General features: G+C 43.5%; 1 protein-coding gene across 4 annotated transcripts in view; it reads right to left on the bottom strand.

The window, feature by feature from the left end:
* PTCH1 (patched 1) overlaps positions 1 to 19,695 on the bottom strand; it is a 144,243-nt gene that overhangs the window by 25,042 nt on the left and 99,506 nt on the right. For all 4 annotated transcript variants that reach the window (XR_008317191.1, XM_053300459.1, XM_053300457.1 and 1 more), the window contains 5 exons: positions 19,467 to 19,585; positions 15,838 to 16,240; positions 13,726 to 14,035; positions 8,078 to 8,220; positions 1,926 to 2,109 (listed from right to left, as the gene is read on the bottom strand). Coding sequence is in view for 3 of the 4 variants with exons in the window: in XM_053300459.1 (XP_053156434.1) it covers positions 1,926 to 2,109; positions 8,078 to 8,220; positions 13,726 to 14,035; positions 15,838 to 16,240; positions 19,467 to 19,585 (1,159 nt within the window). In the remaining variant the exon portion in view is untranslated. The remainder of the gene's footprint in view (positions 1 to 1,925; positions 2,110 to 8,077; positions 8,221 to 13,725; positions 14,036 to 15,837; positions 16,241 to 19,466; positions 19,586 to 19,695) is intronic.

The following is a 19,695-nucleotide window of genomic DNA, read 5'->3' as shown; positions in this document are numbered from 1 at the left end:
TCCTATCTTGATTCCACACAATCACTTCTCCATCTTCCTGCCTAGTTGTTTGCTCCCACACAAACAAAAATTGGGAGCACACACAGCTCACAAACCTGGGTAGGTCACTTTTTCGGTTGTATGAATGATCTCTAGATCTGTTATCCTTTAAGGTTCCACAAGATTTTTTTTGTTATTACAGAGTGACTTTTTTCTGTGATCTTGAATGCTCCCTATCAATATGAATTAAAAGCATAGGGTATCACTCCTATAATTAGTTGTATTTTCTCAAACAATCAAAACATCAAGTGCCTATATTAAGAGCATTTTAGCTTACAATTTATGTGACCAAATAAGTGAGATTTGAAAACTGGTTTTAAAATGTTAATTCCATTGTATCTAGCATACTAGCATTTGCTGACAGCAGTTGACAGAAGCCAAAACAGAGAGATAACTACTTGACATGAGCTGACATCCTGACTAACACTGCATGCTTGCCTCTGACAACAATGGGCATGCAGCACTAGCCCCCCACTTCCAAAGCATGAGCACTCTTGAGCAAGAGTACAACTATGTTTTGTGTTCTTCCTGTGCTATGTATGCTCAGTTACAAAGGAAACATGCTCCTGACCCTCATTTGATAACATTATTATTAATATAATAAAAGAACACCCAAACTTCAAAAGTCCAGGGACTAGCGTTGTGAGCACACTCTTGTTTAGAAGCATACACAATTGCAAAACCTCAGGTACTTTTGCACTACCTTGGTATAAGAGAAATACTTTTGAAATCATTGCATAGCTGGCAGCACTGGAATACCAACAGCATAAAAACGAAGCAGTGAATCAGCCAACATCAGTTAAATAATTTGAAAGCTAAAGCTGGCTGATACATTTGTTCCATTTTCCTTGGTTATTAAAAAAAAAAAGAGAGAGCTTTAGACCATGTTCCAGTCAGTCCAGGATTCAATACTTCATATGGTTGATTCAGAAAATACATAACTTTTATCCTTTAATCACCGGACACACCCAATTTTTCCATGCTTTCTTTTTTGAAAGCAATCCTAAGTCCACTCAATAGCCTCCTTTTCCTCCTCCTGCTCCAAAAAGCCTCCCTACAAGCATTTCGTTACGGCTGCTGTGTGTTCCAGGGCCTGCAGGGTCATTCAGTTGACTTGCTAAACATGATTTGGCCTATTATAATTTCAAACCATAAATTTTCATTAAGACAAGAGTTGGCTGATTGCCCAAGAGCTTTAGGGTTTGGATACAGTTAGGCACAATTTGCTTGTTATCCAGTTATAGTTCCAAAACTACTAGTCCTCCTCGCCCCTCTTTCCTGCCATCCAATAACCAACTAGCATTCTACCCTATAAATTCAGTGTAAATGCAAATAAATTCAATTTGGTATTGCCATTTGAAACACAAATAAGTGATTTGAGGAAGGAGTGAAAGGAAAGAGGATACTTTCGTATATAGCCCACCTAAACAACTCAGGCACAATGCAGGTGTTAGGGAGTGACTTAATTTGCCAGAAATTCTTTGCTTGCTGGGCTGACGAGCTTTGAATAAACATGATATAATTCCCAGTGATTAAACTCTGCATTTGCAAAGGGTAGCATATCATGGGAATTGAAGTCTTCCCTTACACATAAAATGAGCATGCCACATTAAAACATCATACCTAATGTGAGCTTTAGACCTGTGATATAAACTATTAAAGAATTCATTTTTCAAAATGATGAACTGCTACTGAGGCATGACATTCTTCTACTACATTACACAACCACATCTGTCTCCTGAGTTTTTAAAAAGTAACACAATATATTGTTCTGTTTATGGTCTGAGTCCTGTACAGTGTCAACTGACGAGCAAGTTGCTGGGCCTTGAAAGAAAGGCTGAGGCACTTAAATAAACCATAAGACATTAAAATGAAGTGTTCCTTACTTCTCAACCTGGTTTCTGGCATATAGTCTGCCTTATCATGGACCCATTCTGGACGGTGGGGCCGGATGTTGGCTTGAGACGCAGCATAGGCCACAGGGTCATTGCTAACCCAGGCTGTCAGGTAGATGTAGAAAGCATTTGGGTTAATGATTCCATCTGCATCCACCAGGCGCTGTTTAGTCAACTGCAAAATGGAGAGATTAGAAGATTCAGAATGCTGTTTGACTTGTACAGCTCTTGATCAAACTTTTAAAGTGAAAAGACTGGAATATGCAGTGTACAACAATATGTGAATAACAGGATACCAGCTTTCTAAGGAAACTTTAGAGGGACCCCAGGGATGTGGTATTGCTCATAATATGGGAGAAACATTACATTTTAAATATCAAGCTTTTCAAACAGATCAGTTTGTATGGTGCAAAATACTTAGCATGTAATTCATTAGGAATATCATAGCAACAGATGGTTCCAGATGAAGACTGAGCCAATTAAGCCTGAATTCTAAAGTCTTGTCTGTAGCTAAGAGGGGAAAATGACCAAGTTGGAGAAACATTTTTAAAGGTGAGTTTGAAATAAAAGAAAAAGGAAAGGGGGTGTGTGGGGGAAAGAATCTGGCAAGCGTTCTATAGACGTCTGTGTGCAGTTAACCTCTGTTGTTAACACTGAAGGAAATGCCACCCAGTAAATGGAAGAGAGCTATAAAAATAAAACAACATCTGTATAAATTTTGCTAACACTTGCCTCCTATGACCTATGTATTCAGAAAATGCCCAGCACCAAGAAAACAGATGAGTACACTCTTTTGCTGGGGATTTTGCTGGGCAAATGAATTTGGAGAGTAGAGCTGGAATCACAGAGTCTAGGATTCTGAAGCAACGGCTGCTTTGCCAAACAAATAGGGCAACAGATAGATAAATCCAAAGTTGGAGAAATAGAGGGTACAAGGAGGGAGTTGTAACACAAGGGAAGACACAGGGTGTCACCCCCCCCTTTTGTTTATTTTTCATTCTGACCCAACTCTCATTTTCAGGTATTTCTAATTATGTGAAAAACAACAGTGACAGCAGTCAGAAAAGCTGGAATCCAGAGATCTGGATTCAATTAATCCACAGGATATGCAACAACTGTATGTCTTCAAATTGTCTTTGGAATTGCAGGCTGTAGCTCACAGCCCCTGTGGGTGAAGCAGCACACTTTTCTCCCTCCCAGGCACAGGAAATTATATCAAGAGCCAGGAGCCAATCACATTTATTCCACTGAGTACTTGGTATTTGCTGCCAAAGAAAAATTCTACTGGGTCACCTCACTAGGGTTTTCTCTCCTTTTTCTGCCTTCTGGATTCCTTAATGAAGATTGTGTCATACCTGACAACACACTGCATGTTGCTTGCAAAGAAGTTTTTGCACGAATCTTACTCTTTACATAGTATTCTAAGCCATTTGCTAGCAAAAAAAATAAAGGGGTGAGGACAGAACAAACAGAGCTCTTGGGAAGAACATTAGAGTGCTGTTTTCTATGTGAAAGTAAACAGAGAGATCCACCATTCAGAGGAGATGGTAGGGATGATAAATGTTCCTTAATAGACTTTTAAATGCTCTCCTAAAGAGAAGGTTTGTACATGTCAGGCAGCATGCCTGAACTTGCAATATTATTTGTTTTATATACCGCCTGACTCGAAAGGCTCTAGGCGGTTCACAGGGACTACGCCATGCCTCATGCTGATTGCTACTACTACAAAGAAACTAGCAAATCCAGCACAGGTGACACAGCACAAAACCAGTGTGCTGTGAGCTTCTTGAATTCCTGAGTGTGTGCTGGAATGTCACACTAAGGGCCTGGAAAGCCATTTTGGAGAAAAGAAAATACAACATGGCAGGATGTTGTCTGTGTCAGGGTTATACATGGGCACTGTATGACTTGAGAAGACCCAGTGTCTGGAATATGCATACCTAAGATAGTTTTTTAAAAAAACAAACCAAGCAGACACTTTCTCCCTTAGGGCCAGAGTAGATGTGATACTTCTTTGAATTCTGCACTTGGGATTCTCCACATTTTTTTAAAGCCAAAAGTAACTTGGTGGGGTGGAGGGCTTTGTAACCCAGTTCAGGAGCATGGTATGGTAAAGTGTACAAGTGAGGCACCAGTGCAGAAAAGGGCAGAAGAAGAAGCAAAGAGCAGCTAGAGAATGGTTTTCAACAGAAAAATGGTATGGAGGAAAAAAGTTAAGCCCCTTTCATGGATCATGCTCCCTATCCAGAGCGTCCCCTTCCATACTGCTGTTTTTGGTTTTGGTTTTTTTTTAAAGTAGAGAATTCCAGGCACAGGATTCAAATATGTGTTTGAAGTTGCATCTCTAGTTTGGACCTTATTTACAGCTCTTTTAATGTATTACATTGAGTGTGCATACAGATATTTGTACACATGCACATCTGTTTGTGAGAATGACTGTACATGTGTTCATTTTCAATGTGAATTTAGGTACAAGCCCCCTACATATAGAATACAGCTAGGAAGGGCACTATTGTAAATGCATTGAACATAATGGGCTGGTCTGAATTAAACTTGGCCCACCACACTTGGTAAGGAATTGCCTGCACTATGTGAGTGTGCATGTCCTCCCTCCCTCCTGGAGTGCTGCTGGGGCACTGTCCCCTAAGTGTGTGTGTGTGTGGTGGGGGTGATTTGTCCAAACCACTCCCCTGCATGTTCTACAAATATTACTTGGATGAATTACTACCCTCATGCACCTGGAGATGAAAAATGCAGATGCAAAGCTGCCTGGTGAACCATGGCATGGGTTTAGATAGCAATTTCCCCTCCCTTTCAGATCTGGAAGAAAACTGTGGAGTGTGGCTGAAGTTTTCACCAATCATAGTTAGTTCTGAAACATTTCGATACCAGTCAGAAGCTGGTGTGCAAACTGTTGATTGGACTATTATTAAGACAAATGCACATGTAATGCTAGCCATAATTAGTTTCAAAACTAAAAAGGTGGGATGTCCATTCACTGAAAGTGAACATGGGATAGCCACAATTTTTATCAGCATGCAATATTTAATTCTTAAACTAACAGTAGAAGGTAGATGAAATTCACTGAACGTATATTTTGTTTATAAATTTGTACACAAACAGATCCTCAGGGCCAAACAGATCCTCAGGGCAGCTTACAAAATTAAAAAATAACAGCAACTAAAAGCAATAAGGTCAATTAAAACAACATTAATATCAATGAAACCTCAATAATCAGTAAAATAAGAAATCCCATGAAGCAGCAGGAATTATAGAAACAGCAAAATTAAAAAACAACAACAACCCTCCACTACCTGCCAGAAGAAAAATGTGAAGCTAACTTTTGGAAAGTGAGAATCTGGTACAGACTAAGCTTCCCTATGAAGGGAACTGCATAGATAAGGTACTACAGCTGACAAACCTTGATTGTCTCCGCCAACCTGACTTCAGACCAGGAAGAGACCCCAGATTATTTGAGCCCTCTGATTATCTTAGTGTGTGGGAAGGCTGGTAAGGGAATAACTTTTCCTAAACTGAGTCCAGGCCACTCAGGATTTTAAATGTTAAAACTAATATTTGAATTGTGCTCGGAAATAAATTGGGGGGGGGGGGTATGGAATAATCTGCTCCCACAATTAACGAGGAAGCTTCATTCAGAACTGACTAGAATTTGAGCAAGCATAAAAGGCAGTCCACATTGTGTGTGTTACAATCATAAGACCTGGAGGTTACCAATGCACATTTAAAAGAGTTACAAGGTTATGATTATCTTGGAGATGCTACAGTGGCTGGCAAGTCAACCTAAGCTGATATAAGGGACTTCTGGACATGGTCACTCTCTTGGAAATCCAGGAGCAATGTTGGGTCTAGCTGTATCCCCCCAACCTCATCCTTTAGTGGGGAGTATGACCTTATTCACAACAGGGTAACTACAACTCCCAGGTCACTTGTGCTCCCCAGTATTGGCAGCTCAATATTTTCTGCATTGAGTTTCAGTTTATTCACTCTCATCCAGCCCATCACTGCCTCCAGATATCTAATTAGAATTCCTACAGGCTCACCAGCCTCTCCTGAAGGGGAGAAACAGAACCCTGTGTCACCAGATGACATTGTAGCCCAAATCTCCAGACAATCTCACCCAGTAGTTTCATGTAGATTTTAAGGAGCATAGAACAGATGCTAAAACCCTGCAGAATACTTCAGGACAAGTCCCTAGGGGCTGAGCAGCAGTCCCCCTCCTGCCCTGCATTGGCAGGAACAGCAGAAGCAGAATTTGGTATTTCTAATTCCTGACTTAGCCAAGCACAGTTGATGGTGGTATCCAAAGCCACTGAGAAGTCCAGAAGAATCAACAGCGTCACATTTACCCTATGACAGAAGTCATCTTCCAGAGAGTTTCTGTTCCAAAAATAAGCCTTAACCCTGGATAAGGATCAATACTGCTATGCTCAGAGACTGATAAATAATGAAGCTATTCCCAAGATCAGCCGAAATTGGGCTAGGGGAGCCTAGCCCAATTTCGGCTGATCTTGGGAGCCACTGGGCTTGCAGGCAAGCCTGGTTGCCTCCTGGTGGTTAACCCACCAAACAACCCCTTCCCTTAAACCCGTTTTTTTGTATCGTGAGTAGCTGCGGCGTGGCTCTGCGCCGCAGCTACTCACGTGTAGACCCCCAGAGGGGAGGCGAAAAGCTGCCTCCCGGCTCTGGGGTTCTCTCCAGTATGCCCTGCGCGCTCGTGCAGGGCATACTGGAGCTTCCAGGGGGTGCGCGGCCCCTGAACTCCCCAGCCCCCGCTGGCTCTGTCATGGAGCCGGCAGTCATATGGGCGGCTGATCCGGCCACCCAGGGCTCCCGCCCTGCTCATGTGTGAGGAACGGGGGCTTAGCCCACTCTCCCTGCTTACCTTTCCAAACCGGGAAAGTTTGGATCATGAGACCTGGCTCAAAGTATTTCTCTGTAGAAGTTACTGGAGTTACATCACCATCTCCTCCTCATAAAAAGTAGACTGGATTATTCAGGTTTGTTTATGCATCTAGTCTAGTTTTAAAAATGTATGCCCTTCAGTTACAAGCTGCCAGGAATTAATCTACAGGATCCACAAATGGTTTCTTGAGTACAGGAGGGCACCCAAGAGGGCAGCAAATAACAGCCCCTCCATCCCAAAGAAAGGCACAACTTTGGCCCTCCTGCAGATGCTAGAATACAAGTCCTCCCATAATCCCTAACTATTGACACTGTGGATGGGGATGGGGATAATAGGAGTTGTAACCCCAAAACAGCTAGACCAGGGTTTCTTAACCTAGGGCCCCCCAGATGTTGTTGGACTACAACTCCCATCATCCCCAGACATGGCCTTTGTGGCTGAGGATGATGGGAGTTGTAGTCCAACAACATCTGGGGGCCGGAGGTTAAGAAACCCTGAGCTAGACAGCCAAAGTTGTGCAGCCCTGTCTTAGACCAAACCAGCCAGCTCAATACAATAAGCCTGGAAGGGCAAAGCTCAAGTGCACGAATGGTCAGCCACACACTCTAAGGACTCATTCTCAGCTGAAATCTACTAGATTTCACATTCTCAGCTGAAATCTACTAGAGCTCAACTGCAACAGATGCAAGTAATGAAGACCTGAATGGGATCTACCTTTAATGTGGCATCCAAGCTGAAGTAGATGTGAGCTATTTTTTCAACAAAGTCTTCGGCAAATCTATCACACCAACCACTGTAGATTCAGTTTGCTCATTTTTTTGCCATATGGAATAGCTTCACTGAGTATACTGCATGGACACAATGATGATGGAGAAGTAAGACTTCTTTGCTGCCATCATCACCACAGAGTAGGCCTTCCAATGGGCTCTTACCTGTGCTTGGTTGGAATCATCCAGAATGTTCTGCTACCATCACTCAAGCCATCGTCCCTGCTGCTTCATTGTCCGCAACTCCCTGGAATACCAAGGAGATGCATGGACTCTAGCATGAGGGAGAGGACACTTTAGAGCTTTTGTGTCAACCTCCCAAAGTCAACTTTGTATTCTAGCTATTGAATAGGGCTTCAAAGGATAGGATATTGACTAGGGCTTCAACAGGTTCAATCAATCAATCAGTCAATAAAATAGAATTACTCCTCAAGTGATATCGTAGAAAGTACCTGGCTAATATCAATGGGTTTATCTCGGATGCCCGTTTGCACCAGAAGCTTGTAAGCCAAAACAGCATCATCTGATCCATTTTTGTAATTGTTATATGTAATCTTCCCGGATTCCCAGTCACTGTCAAAAGCATCCTGAAGCCCTGTTGGGAATTGAAGGAACTGAATGAACAACATTCTTAAAAGAACAAAACAATATTAAATAAATATATTATACAGAAGGATTTTCTTTTTAAGCTCTTCATGGAGAGATTGCAGGATGGTTTCCACATAGTTTTGTGCAGTTTTAAACTCTGGAATAAGTGCTGACTTAAGCTATGTGCAACATCACCATCACTTTCCTAGGACTCCCCCCCGCCCCCAATTTCGGCTCTGGTCACACCTGCCTCCTCCTCATAGCCCTGGAACAAGCAAAGCCTGGCTGGATCCTGTCATCTGCCTCCCAAGTTTGGAAGAGTGAAGCTGGCCTGAGACTCTGGCCTCCCAGAACTCTAGAGCCTGTATAGCTTACCTTTCCCATCTTCCAGCTAGTCTGTGGAAGACCAACAGCATGGAGCTCCATACAGACCTCCTGTTGTCTCAAAACTGGCCCAGTCTTCCCACATCCACTTAGCTAAACTCCACTTCAGAAGGAAAAAGTCTAACACCATAGAACTGCTGTGCCCTCTGAGGTGTGCCAAGCTCTGACATTGTATACATTCAGGTGAATGGTGAAGACGCACCTCTTTACCCTGGCCTTTGACTAGAGATGTAATTATTCTTCCCCTCTCAGGCACTGCATTTTTACTGTATTTTTGATTTTATGATGTTGACTTATAATTATGTTTTATATTGGTTTTATTGCAACCCGCTGAGACCTTTGGTATAGGGCAGGCTAGAAATGCAAACAAATAAATAATAAATAAATATGAGCAATGGCTTGTTCATAACAAAGAGGTACTCAAAAGTATCTCTTGATTTTTGAAAGGTGTGTGTGTGTGTGTGTGTGTGTGTGTGTGCGCGCGCGCGCATGTGCATTCAAAATTTACATTTATACATGAAGGGGGAAACCTAATAACCCATATACAACTAATCCTTTGGTAATAAATCTCCAAAAACACAAATATGGCTGTGTTAAAACTTCATGCATCATGGGAGAAGTCAGTTAACTAAAACAGGGGTTCTATGCTGGATATGCTGCTCGAAAAGGGAAGAGGAGGGCACACATGAGACTCAACTTCCAAAATGCATTGATTGGAAAAACTGAGGTACAGGGAATTTGTAACCATGGCTGACATGCTGACTTAATTTACTCAAGGAAGTCCCTTTACAATTAAAAGGACAAGTTAGATATGTCTAACTTGCCCTTTTAATTTCAATGGGACTTCCTTGAGTAATTTTAGTCAGAATGTCAGCCAATGACTCCAAGGAAAAAACTTTGGAATTTGCTCTTCCCTTTCTCCCAGAGTCAAGAATGCAGTACCATGACTGAGAGCATAGCTTTACAGTCTAGTACTATCACAATATGCCCAGGGTTACAGTTGGGTCAAATTATCCCTTAATATTTTAAAACAGAAAGAGAGAGGGGGCACAGTAAGGAGCAATTTTTCAACAAAGTGCAGTACAGTGCTGAACACACATGTCAAACAAACCCCATGTCATGTCAAACAAACAAACCCCATGTCAAACAAACAATGAGCTGTCCTCTTCCCTATATTTGAAAAATAAAGAGGTTGAAAGAGGTATCCAAAAGTTGCTCCTGTACTCCTTCCTTCCTAATTCTGTTGTGCCCCAGTAATTTCTCCTGCACAAGCTCCACTTCAATTAATGGTAGTGTGCAAAAGATGTTTTTAGTGGACTGAGCTCATGGGTTGTAATAACAGAGCTTGTGAGAAATTTAAACCACTGCTTAAAATAAAGCTCTACTCACTTCTGCCTCTAAACAGAATTACACAATGGGGAGGAGACACCCAGCACTCTGTTGTTTCAGCGACCGCTAGGTGCTGAAGCCATAGGTTACATGACAACATGACCAGAAATTCCACCGCAAAGCCAGAGGAAAAAAGAAACCCATACTCCAACTTTCAACTTCAAACAGCAACTCAGTTCCTTCTTGAGCACAGCGTGAGTGAACACGATTTTGTCAATTTGTTCCATCTGTTCAACTTGTGTAGTTAATACAAGTTGTGGGATCTGCTGCCAGCACGTGTAAAGATCACAGCCAACACCTATTCACTCTCAACTGTTATTTTCCTCTTTGCCACCCCTTTCAAGGGGGAGGGTGGGCAAAAATACCTCACAGCACAAATTTGGATCAGATTTAGAACAGGAAGCCACAGCCCAGCACAAGGAGGCTGTGTGAGAACAGATGATGAACCACATGTCTAAGGAAGGGAAGGAAAAGGGGGAGCGAGGGAGTGTGTGTGGTGGAGAGAAAGAATCCATGGACCCACCTCACAGCTGCACTGAGAGGCCGTAATAAAAAACATCATTACATATCTGATAGGTTAGCTACAGCTATAAAGAGATAAGAGCACTGGAAGAGAAAACATGGCCTAAATGACACTGCCTTAGGCTCTGGATGCTCATTCACATTTAGAAACCCTTTCCCTGTTTCCTTTAAACATGCCTCACATGTAGAAAGATGCAATCAGAGATAATCCTTAAGCCAAACGGGTGCAATCAGAGATAATCCTTAAGCCAAACGGGTTCGGAAAAAAGCAGCAAATGAAGCAAGCCTGCCAAACATGGCACATACAGTCCTCTAGCTCCTGGCCAGAAACTATTGAAATCTTGTTATTTTAATACAATCAACAAGACTTCAAGGCATTCACTGAGAAAACTGGTTGCTGGGAGTGATTGATTGATTTACTGATTAAGTGCAGTCAAGTCAGTGTTGACTCTTAGCGACCACATAGATAGATTCTCTCCAGGATGATCTGTCTTCAACTTGGCCTTTAAGGTCTCTCAGTGGTACATTCATTGCTGTTGTAATTGAGTCCATCCACCTTGCTGCTGGTCATCCTCTTCTTCTCTTTCCTTAACTTTCCCCAGCATTATGGACTTCTCAAGGGAGCTGGATCTTCGCATAATGTGTCCGAAGTATGATAGTTTGAGCCTTGTCATTTGTGCCTCAAGTGAAAATTCTGGATTGATATTTTCTATGATCCATTGGTTTGTTTTCCTGGCGGTCCACAGTATCCTCAAAAGTCTTCTACAACATCAAAGTTCAAAAGCATAAATACTTTTTCTATCTTGCTTCTTCAAAGTCCAGCTTTCGCATACATAGAGTGTTACGGGGAAAAACATTGTCCGAATAATTCTAATCTTCATAGGTGTAGAAACATCACGACATCTAAATATCCTTTCCAAGGCTTTCATTGCAACCCTATCAAGTGCTAGTCTGCGGCGCATTTCTTGACTGCTGAATCCTTTACTGTTGATAGTCGATCCTAAAAGGCAGAAGCTATCCACCACTTCGATGTCTTCATTGTCAGTTCTGAGGCTGGTTGCTGGATCTGTTGTCATTAATTTAGTCTCCTTGACATTTAAATGTAGTCCCATTTTTTCACTGTACTCCTTGACTCATTACTACAGCTTGCAGATCATCCACATTCTCAGCTATCAGAGTGGTGTCATCAGCATAGCGCAGGTTATTGATGTTTCTTCCTCCAACTTTAAAAACATGCTCATCTTCTTCCAATCCAACTTCTCTCAGTATATGTTCAGCATATACATTGAATAAAGAAGGAGAAAGTATACAATCTTGTCTTACTCCTTTGCCAATCTAGAACCAGTCTGTTTCACCATGTTCCGTCTGGACTGTGGCTTCCTGTATAGGTTTCTCATGAGAACAATGAGATGTTCTGGGACGCCCATTTTCCTAAGGATATTCCACAACTTGACATGGTCGATGCAATCAAAGGCTTTTCTGTAGTCAATAAAACACATATTGACTTCCTTCTGGTATTCTTTGGCTTTCTCAGTTACCTAGTGTGCATCAGCAATGGTGTCTCTTGTTCCCCGGCCTTTTCTGAAACCAGCTTGAACATCCGGCATTTTCGTTTCCATGTAGGGCTCTAATCTGCATTGGATGATCCTGAGCATTATTTTGCTAGCATAGGAAATTAAGGATATTGTGCGATGGTTTGTGCAATCTGCTCAGCCTCCTTTCTTTGGTATGGGTATGTAGACTGACCTCTTCCAATCTGTTGGCCACTGTGTCGTTCTCCAGATTTGCTGGCATAGTTTGGTTCGAGCCTTGACTGTTGTTTCTTCTTCTATTGCCTTCCATATTATTGTAGCTATTCCATCAATTCCTGTAGCCTTCCAACTTTGTAATGACCAGAGTGCTGATCTAACTTCATCCTCCTGTACTAGAGGTTCTTGCAAGTAGGGAATATCTTCTGAAGTATCTTGGATGTTGATGTCCCTGCTGTACAGATTTTCAGTATACTCCTTCCATCTCTGTTTGATCTTCTCTGAATCAGTTACTATCTGTCCTTTGGCATCTCTTAACATGATGCCTTTGTCGTTGTCACTGAAGTGACCGTCCGCCTCCAGCACCTTCTTATATTGCTGCTGCCCAATATAGGTGCCTGCTTGCTTTAGCTGAGCAGCTGGGATGATCTTCGTACTTTGGGTGACCCTACTGGGAGTGTACCTCCTGGCGTACTTCATTCATCCCTCCCAGGAACACTCACCTGCCACGATGAGGCAGCATAGCAGGACTTGTGGGGGGGAGTACTAAAAGCAAATGTAGGAAGCGGAAAAATCCAAATCCCTCCTTCCCATAAAGGATTCCGTCTCCCACTTTCATTGAGATACATTAAATAATTGTGAATATAAGTTTATGTCATAAGCATGTCCATGGTGTAATATGTCCTGAATTGCATATGGAATAATTTTAATGTAATATATTCTGAAATATCAGGGATAGGTCAGGCTATAAATCTAATTAACTAAGACTCTGTTCATATGATCATGTTAATCCTGGTTAAATGGGATCAGTGCAATTGTGAGAACCCATGCATGGTGGGAATCTTGGCTAAGTTCAACATCATTAACCAAGATATTTAATCTAGGATTAGGTCTGGGCTAGTAATCCAGCTGGATGCCCTGAACCAGCACCCCATCCCACTGTCTACCTGCATGCACTGAGTCCTTACTTGCATGCTGTCCATAGATGCCTGCGTCCAGAGCAAACTACATCCACTGACACTCTAGCCTCCTGCCCAGCTCCATGACCATGCACTTTGTCTGGCAATGCCCCATATCATACACCTGCACATCCACATGCAATGCCCACCTACCCCTGCCTCCACAACTCCACTACCATCTCTTAAAGGGACACCAACACAGAATTGTGTGGGTGCTGCACCATGGCAACCCAGTGGTGATAGTGCCTGTGTGCCAGGCTTACCCACCAATCCTGGCTAACCTTCAGGTGCAGATACATGGTCTAAATAAATGATGGGTTAACACATACAAAATTAGTGTAGGAATGTGACAGTCAGCCAATAACTGGTGTATAATTTCAAAAATAGGGAAAGAAATCTTAATAAGTGATTCTATATAAAATAAAAAAGTATGGTCATGGAAATGAAAGAGATAAGAGGAAAGTAAATTCACTTAAAATCTGTGTTTAGTTGCTGAAGATTTGTCTTTACCTTGAAGCCAGTCTCTGAAGTAGTGCAGCCACATTTTGGGAAGCTGTTTGTTCTCTTCCAACAAAACATACGTCACATTGCTGAAACTTTTGTGAAGCTCGTAAAGTAAGTGCTGGATGTTGGGATAATCTGCATTCTGTGTAACGACATACATGTGGTAGAAGGAGAAATACTTGAACTGGGCAGCAATGAAGTCATATTCCCGTGTTTCCCGTGGCACAATATCTGTAAGATCCAGTCCATCTCTCACACGGGTAGTTCCATAGAGACTGAGGCCGAGTAAGCCCAAAAAAAGAAAAATGACCACAATCTATAACACAAAAATAAAAATAGTTTTCTTTAAAAACTAAAGAAGCGATAGCATTTACAACATAATTTCACTTTACATAAGGTGCTCAAGGCTAGATTGGTGATGGTCTGGATAGTCAGTGGGGGCTGCAGTTCAATGGATGAGCATCTGCTTTGCATGCTGAAGATCCCAGGTTCAATCTCTGGCTCTTCAGGTAAGGTTGGAAAAGACTCCTGCCTGAAAGCCTGGAGAGCCACTGAGACAATACTGAGTTAGATGGACAAATGGTCTGACTCAATAGGGCAGTTCACACAACCAGCATTATGGAAGAAGCAGCCTCCTACCCCAATTCAGAAGCTGAGTGTGCTCCCAATTTTTGATTGTGTGTTAGATAAAAACAAGGTGGGGAACTCAATCGTCAATCACGCCCCAGCTGGGTAGGACAAGCAGCAACACCTTAACCAAATTCTGTCCCCAACTTCTGGACAAGGTAGGCGGGGCAACTGTCTTACTCTGCTGGGGCTTGAATGACAATCAAGCTCCCCGTCTCTGATCTTTTATCTGACACATGATCAGAAACTGGGAGCATGTTCAACTTCCGAATAAGAGTTTTCTCCTACACTAATGTTGAATGTGTGAACTGTCCTATTATAAGGCAGATTCCTATGTTCTGATGTCCTGCATTGTTCATAGCATTTCTTATAGCACTCTGGCTTATGTGATTTCCTGCAAATCCCTCTCAGCAGGGCTAGTATTCTGATTTCCAGCTCAGTGCAGCTGGTTGCCTCAGTGGTTCAAGTTTAATACTGAGTCCAAACTCCTCTGAGGCGTTCACCAACATTCACCAACTCTTCATGCTGGTTTTGTCCTTCAAGCACAGTCCCCATGTACTTGAGGCTTTGTGCCCTAGTGTAAAAGAACCTCAATCCATGGTGAAGTGGACATATTTGTTTACAAAAGATTGTAGCTAGGATTCACAGTGTGAAACTATGGGACATAAAACTGCTTAGTTTTATACACAGCACACTTGTAACCTGTGTATATGTATAGTTAGACTCATTACAGTTTTTCATTAGATATGCAAGCAAGTTTTCAAACATGCCAGCAAGAGAAGTTGTATTAAATCTGACACGTTGTAAGGTTTTGTATTTCAGGAAACTGTGCCTCTTGCCTTAGAGAGGTTTACCAGGATTTCATTAACAAGTAATCTTAAATGTGCACAAGCTCAGTTTATCTCAGACACAGCAGATGTAGATACTGTTGTCAAGGGACAATAAAAACAGATGTAGATACTGCAGATGTAGATTCTGTTGTCAAGGGATATTCATATTCCCTCATGGGATACTCCAGCAGGGGGGAGGATCAAACTGGGCCTATTTAGTTTGGCTAGAGACCAGATTCAGGCACTCATGCATCAGCCAGGCCACAGCTGTGCATATGGAAATGCCAGTGTGGCTAAGAAGAGTAGTGATTTGGGGATCTGAATGGACAGGTGTGTGGCCTCAAATTGTCATCATTGTTGGGGATGGGTGTGAGAGAAAGAGCAAAAAAAAGTCAGAACAAGATAAGTGAGTAGCCATGGTAGTTGGATGCCAGCATGACTGGACTCTAAGAGGAATGACTGAAGGATCTGTATATTTAGGTAGCATCCAGAAGAGACCTTCTTCCTGGATCTTTAAGTAAACAGCCAAGGAAGCTTTGGGCCTTTTTGGAAGCTGCATTTCCACCTCCTCCCCAGTGACATCAAATCACTACCGATGGGGGAATATAATCAACCTGTACTCAAAGAAGTGTAGGGCATACCAAAAAACCAGAGGAGTTACCTTAGCTTTCGGTTTTAATAGGAACGGAGCATACTGTTTTTCAGCAAACGATGAGAATGTCCATTTAGTACAGGGTGGCTCAAGACAATGCAGTGTAGAGTCTGAGAACTGGGAAAGGAGATCCCTGGTTGAGCTTGTGCTTTCTGCGCTCTGACCGTTGAGGTTATCTTGAGTCACTGTGACTGGCTGAACCGATATTTCCGAGCGAGGTTCTGCTGTAGTGTAGTAAACATGGGTATGAGGGTCATATTCAGTACGCAGCTGGACTGTAGACTGCATGGTGATCTGAGTTTCATGTGCAAAACTGTGGCTGCTATAGGGTGGTGGAGGGCTGTACCGTGTGTGGTCACTGGCCTCCGCGTAGGCTTGAGGTTCAATCTGAATCACTCTGCTGACACATGGGCTGAAAGAAAAATGGAAGAAAGCTTTTTTACCCATTGTGACTGGAACCAGAACTGTTCTGGTGGAATATTTATTATTATGGACTTATTTATATAGCATGGCACTAAGCATGCACAAGAGGATAACTCCCTGCCCTGAAGAGCTTGCAATCTATTTGCAAGGTAGGCTTCTCCTGCCTTAATGCTGATTGTAAGAACAGCCTTATTATGTTGCATATGTAACACAGATGCACCTTTGCTATAAAGAAAGTGACAGCCATTTAGGAACTTATGTGTGCGGCAGCCCTACACATTAGGAAAATAACATTTGCATCCTGAACAGCAAACCAAGTGCTGACTTGTATAGAAATGAGAAGGAAAATTCATATATGGATTGGTTTCCCCAACTCCAACAAATGTGGGAAAGAATAACTGAGCCATTGTGTCAGTGTGTCCTGCTGATCCTTCAAATGGCTCCAATACAAGATTCTTCCATTTTATCAACTTTGCCTTGTAATTGGGAGTGACTTTGCAATCAATGCTTTAGTTGATTAATAGCACTGACAAACTGATTAAAGATTATGTTCCTCTCCAGACCTTCCTTATTGCATAAAATATAATTAAAACGTAAGAAAAACTTAAAACAAACGTTTTGATGTAAACACATCAGCCTCAGGGTTCAATATTCCACTGTTTAAACCGCATTCTCTCAGTAGAATATCGAACAGTGAGGCTGATGTGTTTACGTCAAAATGTTTGTTTTAAGTTTTTCTTATGTTTTAATTTTATTTTAATGAAGAAGGTTTGGAGAGGAACATAGTTGCAGATCCATCAATTGATTAAAGATGCAATCCTGCTTTGTTCCTTTTACTAAAACAAGGTTTCAGAAGCAAACATCTGTTTAAATGCAGATGGGAAAGAGATTATGGGCAATCTGTTACACTGGCTGGTAGGGAAAAAATGCCTTCCAGCTGTGGAGATTCAAGTACCAACACATTCCAAAGACACTCATGCCAGAGGTTGCAGGTGAGGGTGGCGCTGGTGGTGGTGAGGGCTATCTTGAAAATGTCATTACTGACGATACTACCCGCACCTGCAAGCCGCCAGTAGCAGTGGCACCCTCATCCCTGGGCATCCTATGTGGCAACTGCCATGGCTATGGAACTCACCTGGCCTCTGCGCATGCACGGCGGCCATTTGCATGGTGTTGCTGACCACACAATTGGCTGCCGAATGTGCACAGAGGCCAGGTGAGTGTTGTAACTGCAGCAGCTATCGCAAGGAATGCTGGGTGTGGCACTGCTGCTCCTGGCGGTTTGGAGCTGCCAGCGGTATCACTGGTAAATAGACACTTTAAAGATACCTCTTGCTGCCCGCCCCCCATGCTGCCCTCACTGGCTGCCTCTGACTCAAGCCCTATCCACACATTATGTTTGATGCACATAGAATCTGTACACAGTGTAAACAAATACAGATTTGCATACACATAGGGGCCATTCTCACGATCAGCAAAAATCAGGCTAGGAGAGCCTAGCCCGATTTTTGCTGATCATGTAAACCACCGGGCATGCAAGCGAGTCTGGTGGCTTATAAGCTGCTAGCCCGCTTTTGTAGCCCTCCCCTTAGCCCGGGTTTGTGCAGCAAGCACTCCGCAAACCCGGGCTTCCTGATCGTGAGCAGCCACAGCGCAGCTCCGTGCTGTGGCTACTCACGAGGAGACCCCCGGAGGAGAGGCGAAAAGCCGCCTCCCGCTCGCACAGGTCATGCTGGAGCTTCCGGGGGCCAATTGGCCCCCGCTCCCCCCAGCCCCCACCGGCTCCGTTACAGAGCTGGCAACTGTGTGGGAGGCCGATCCAGCTGCCCAGGGCTCCCTCCCTGCTCGTGTGCGGGGAGAGTGGGCTTACGCTCCCTGCACCCTCACAAAAACCGAGTCTCACTGATCGTGAGAATCAGCTCATACTGTTATTCATATACTGGGGCCATTCTCACAACTGCTGGAAGGGAGCAGCGTGGGTCCCAGCAGCAAACAATACTAAATACCCCCACCCTTAAATGGTAAATACCCCAACCCTTAACTGGTAACCCTTAAACGAGGTTACCAGAGCGAGCACTCCACTAACCCCGTTTACATGATCGTGAATCGCCATGGTGTGGCTCTGCACCACGGGAACTCATGAGGAGACCCCCGACCAGGAGGCTCCAACAAGCCTCCTGGCACGAGGGTCTCCCCAGAATGCCCCGCACACTCGCACAGGGCATCCTGGGACTTCCAGGGGCCAGGTGAATCCGGTTATCATGTGGGTGGCCGATCCAGCCACCCAGGACAGGCTAGCCACTTGTGTGCGGGGAGAGCTTGACCCGCTCTCCCTGCCTAACCCCATCCCGTTCTCCACACTGCTTGTGTGCAGAGCTTCATTATGTTCACTGTACAGTAGTACACTACCTGTCTATACTCTGCATTTGCGAAGGCCCATGCCCAGTTTCACTTGTTAATGCATGTACAGTCATTTTCTTGAAAATGGGTGCAGACAACTGTATGCATATACAACATAGTAAGGTCGTTCATACGACCTGTGAGCCAGGTGAGGGGTGCGGTGGGGGAAGAGGGGAAGACAGGATTGCAACTACCTTCCCCCTAGACTATCGTCATCCTCTTCTTTGCCGCGCCACTCATGTGCCCACACAAGCTGTGATGCTCGGAGTGGCATGGCCATCTGGAGGCTAGGAAAATGTGACTCTGCCTCCAGAAATCCCTCAATGCACCACGCAAGTGCACTCTAGGCACCCAGCTCTGTGTCTGCTCAGGCTGCCTACAGCCCAAGGAGACACACGACAGGAGACTGAGTTTACCCTCTTACCAGCAGCACCAGGACTGGCCCCAATTCTGGCACTTCACACTAGCAGCCAGCCCCAGTAGGGCTGCATAAACCCGGGTATGGCTGCTTGTGTGAACAGCCTTAGTGTCTTCAAAAATCTAGGGGAGCTGAGGGTGTTCAGTGCTCCGTTCACCCAAAGGCTAGAGATCTTTGGCTCCCCACGGAGCTGGAGTACAGAAGGTTTTGAATACAGAAGAATGGTCACACAATTCTTCGCTAAGAATATGGGTACAATCAATGAAGACAATTGGAAAACATACATTCAAAATAATGGAGCTGTCTGGCACCCTACATGTTCTAGGAAGTAATCCTACTGCCTCAGCTATGCTGGTCTATGACCATAATGAAGATTGATTGATTGATGCTGCCTCACCTTGTAAAGCAGCAGAAAATATCCAGTCTCCGGTCTTCACGGCGGTATAGATCCATACTCAGAATAGCAGGAAAAATTAACAGAACCATGGCAAAGTTGAATACCACGACTACAGCAGCCTATATAATCCAACAGAAAAGGAGAGATCAGCAAGCCTGTTACATTTTTTAAAAGCGACTTAAGTTCAAGAAGCAAAGAAACACAACAACTTTCTTTGGGCACCCTTGTG

This window comes from Hemicordylus capensis, chromosome 2, assembly GCF_027244095.1.
Source record: "Hemicordylus capensis ecotype Gifberg chromosome 2, rHemCap1.1.pri, whole genome shotgun sequence".
In the NCBI taxonomy this organism is placed as follows: domain Eukaryota; kingdom Metazoa; phylum Chordata; class Lepidosauria; order Squamata; family Cordylidae; genus Hemicordylus; species Hemicordylus capensis.
Note: the sequence above shows the minus strand (reverse complement) of the source record. Positions and strands in the feature narration are given on the sequence as shown.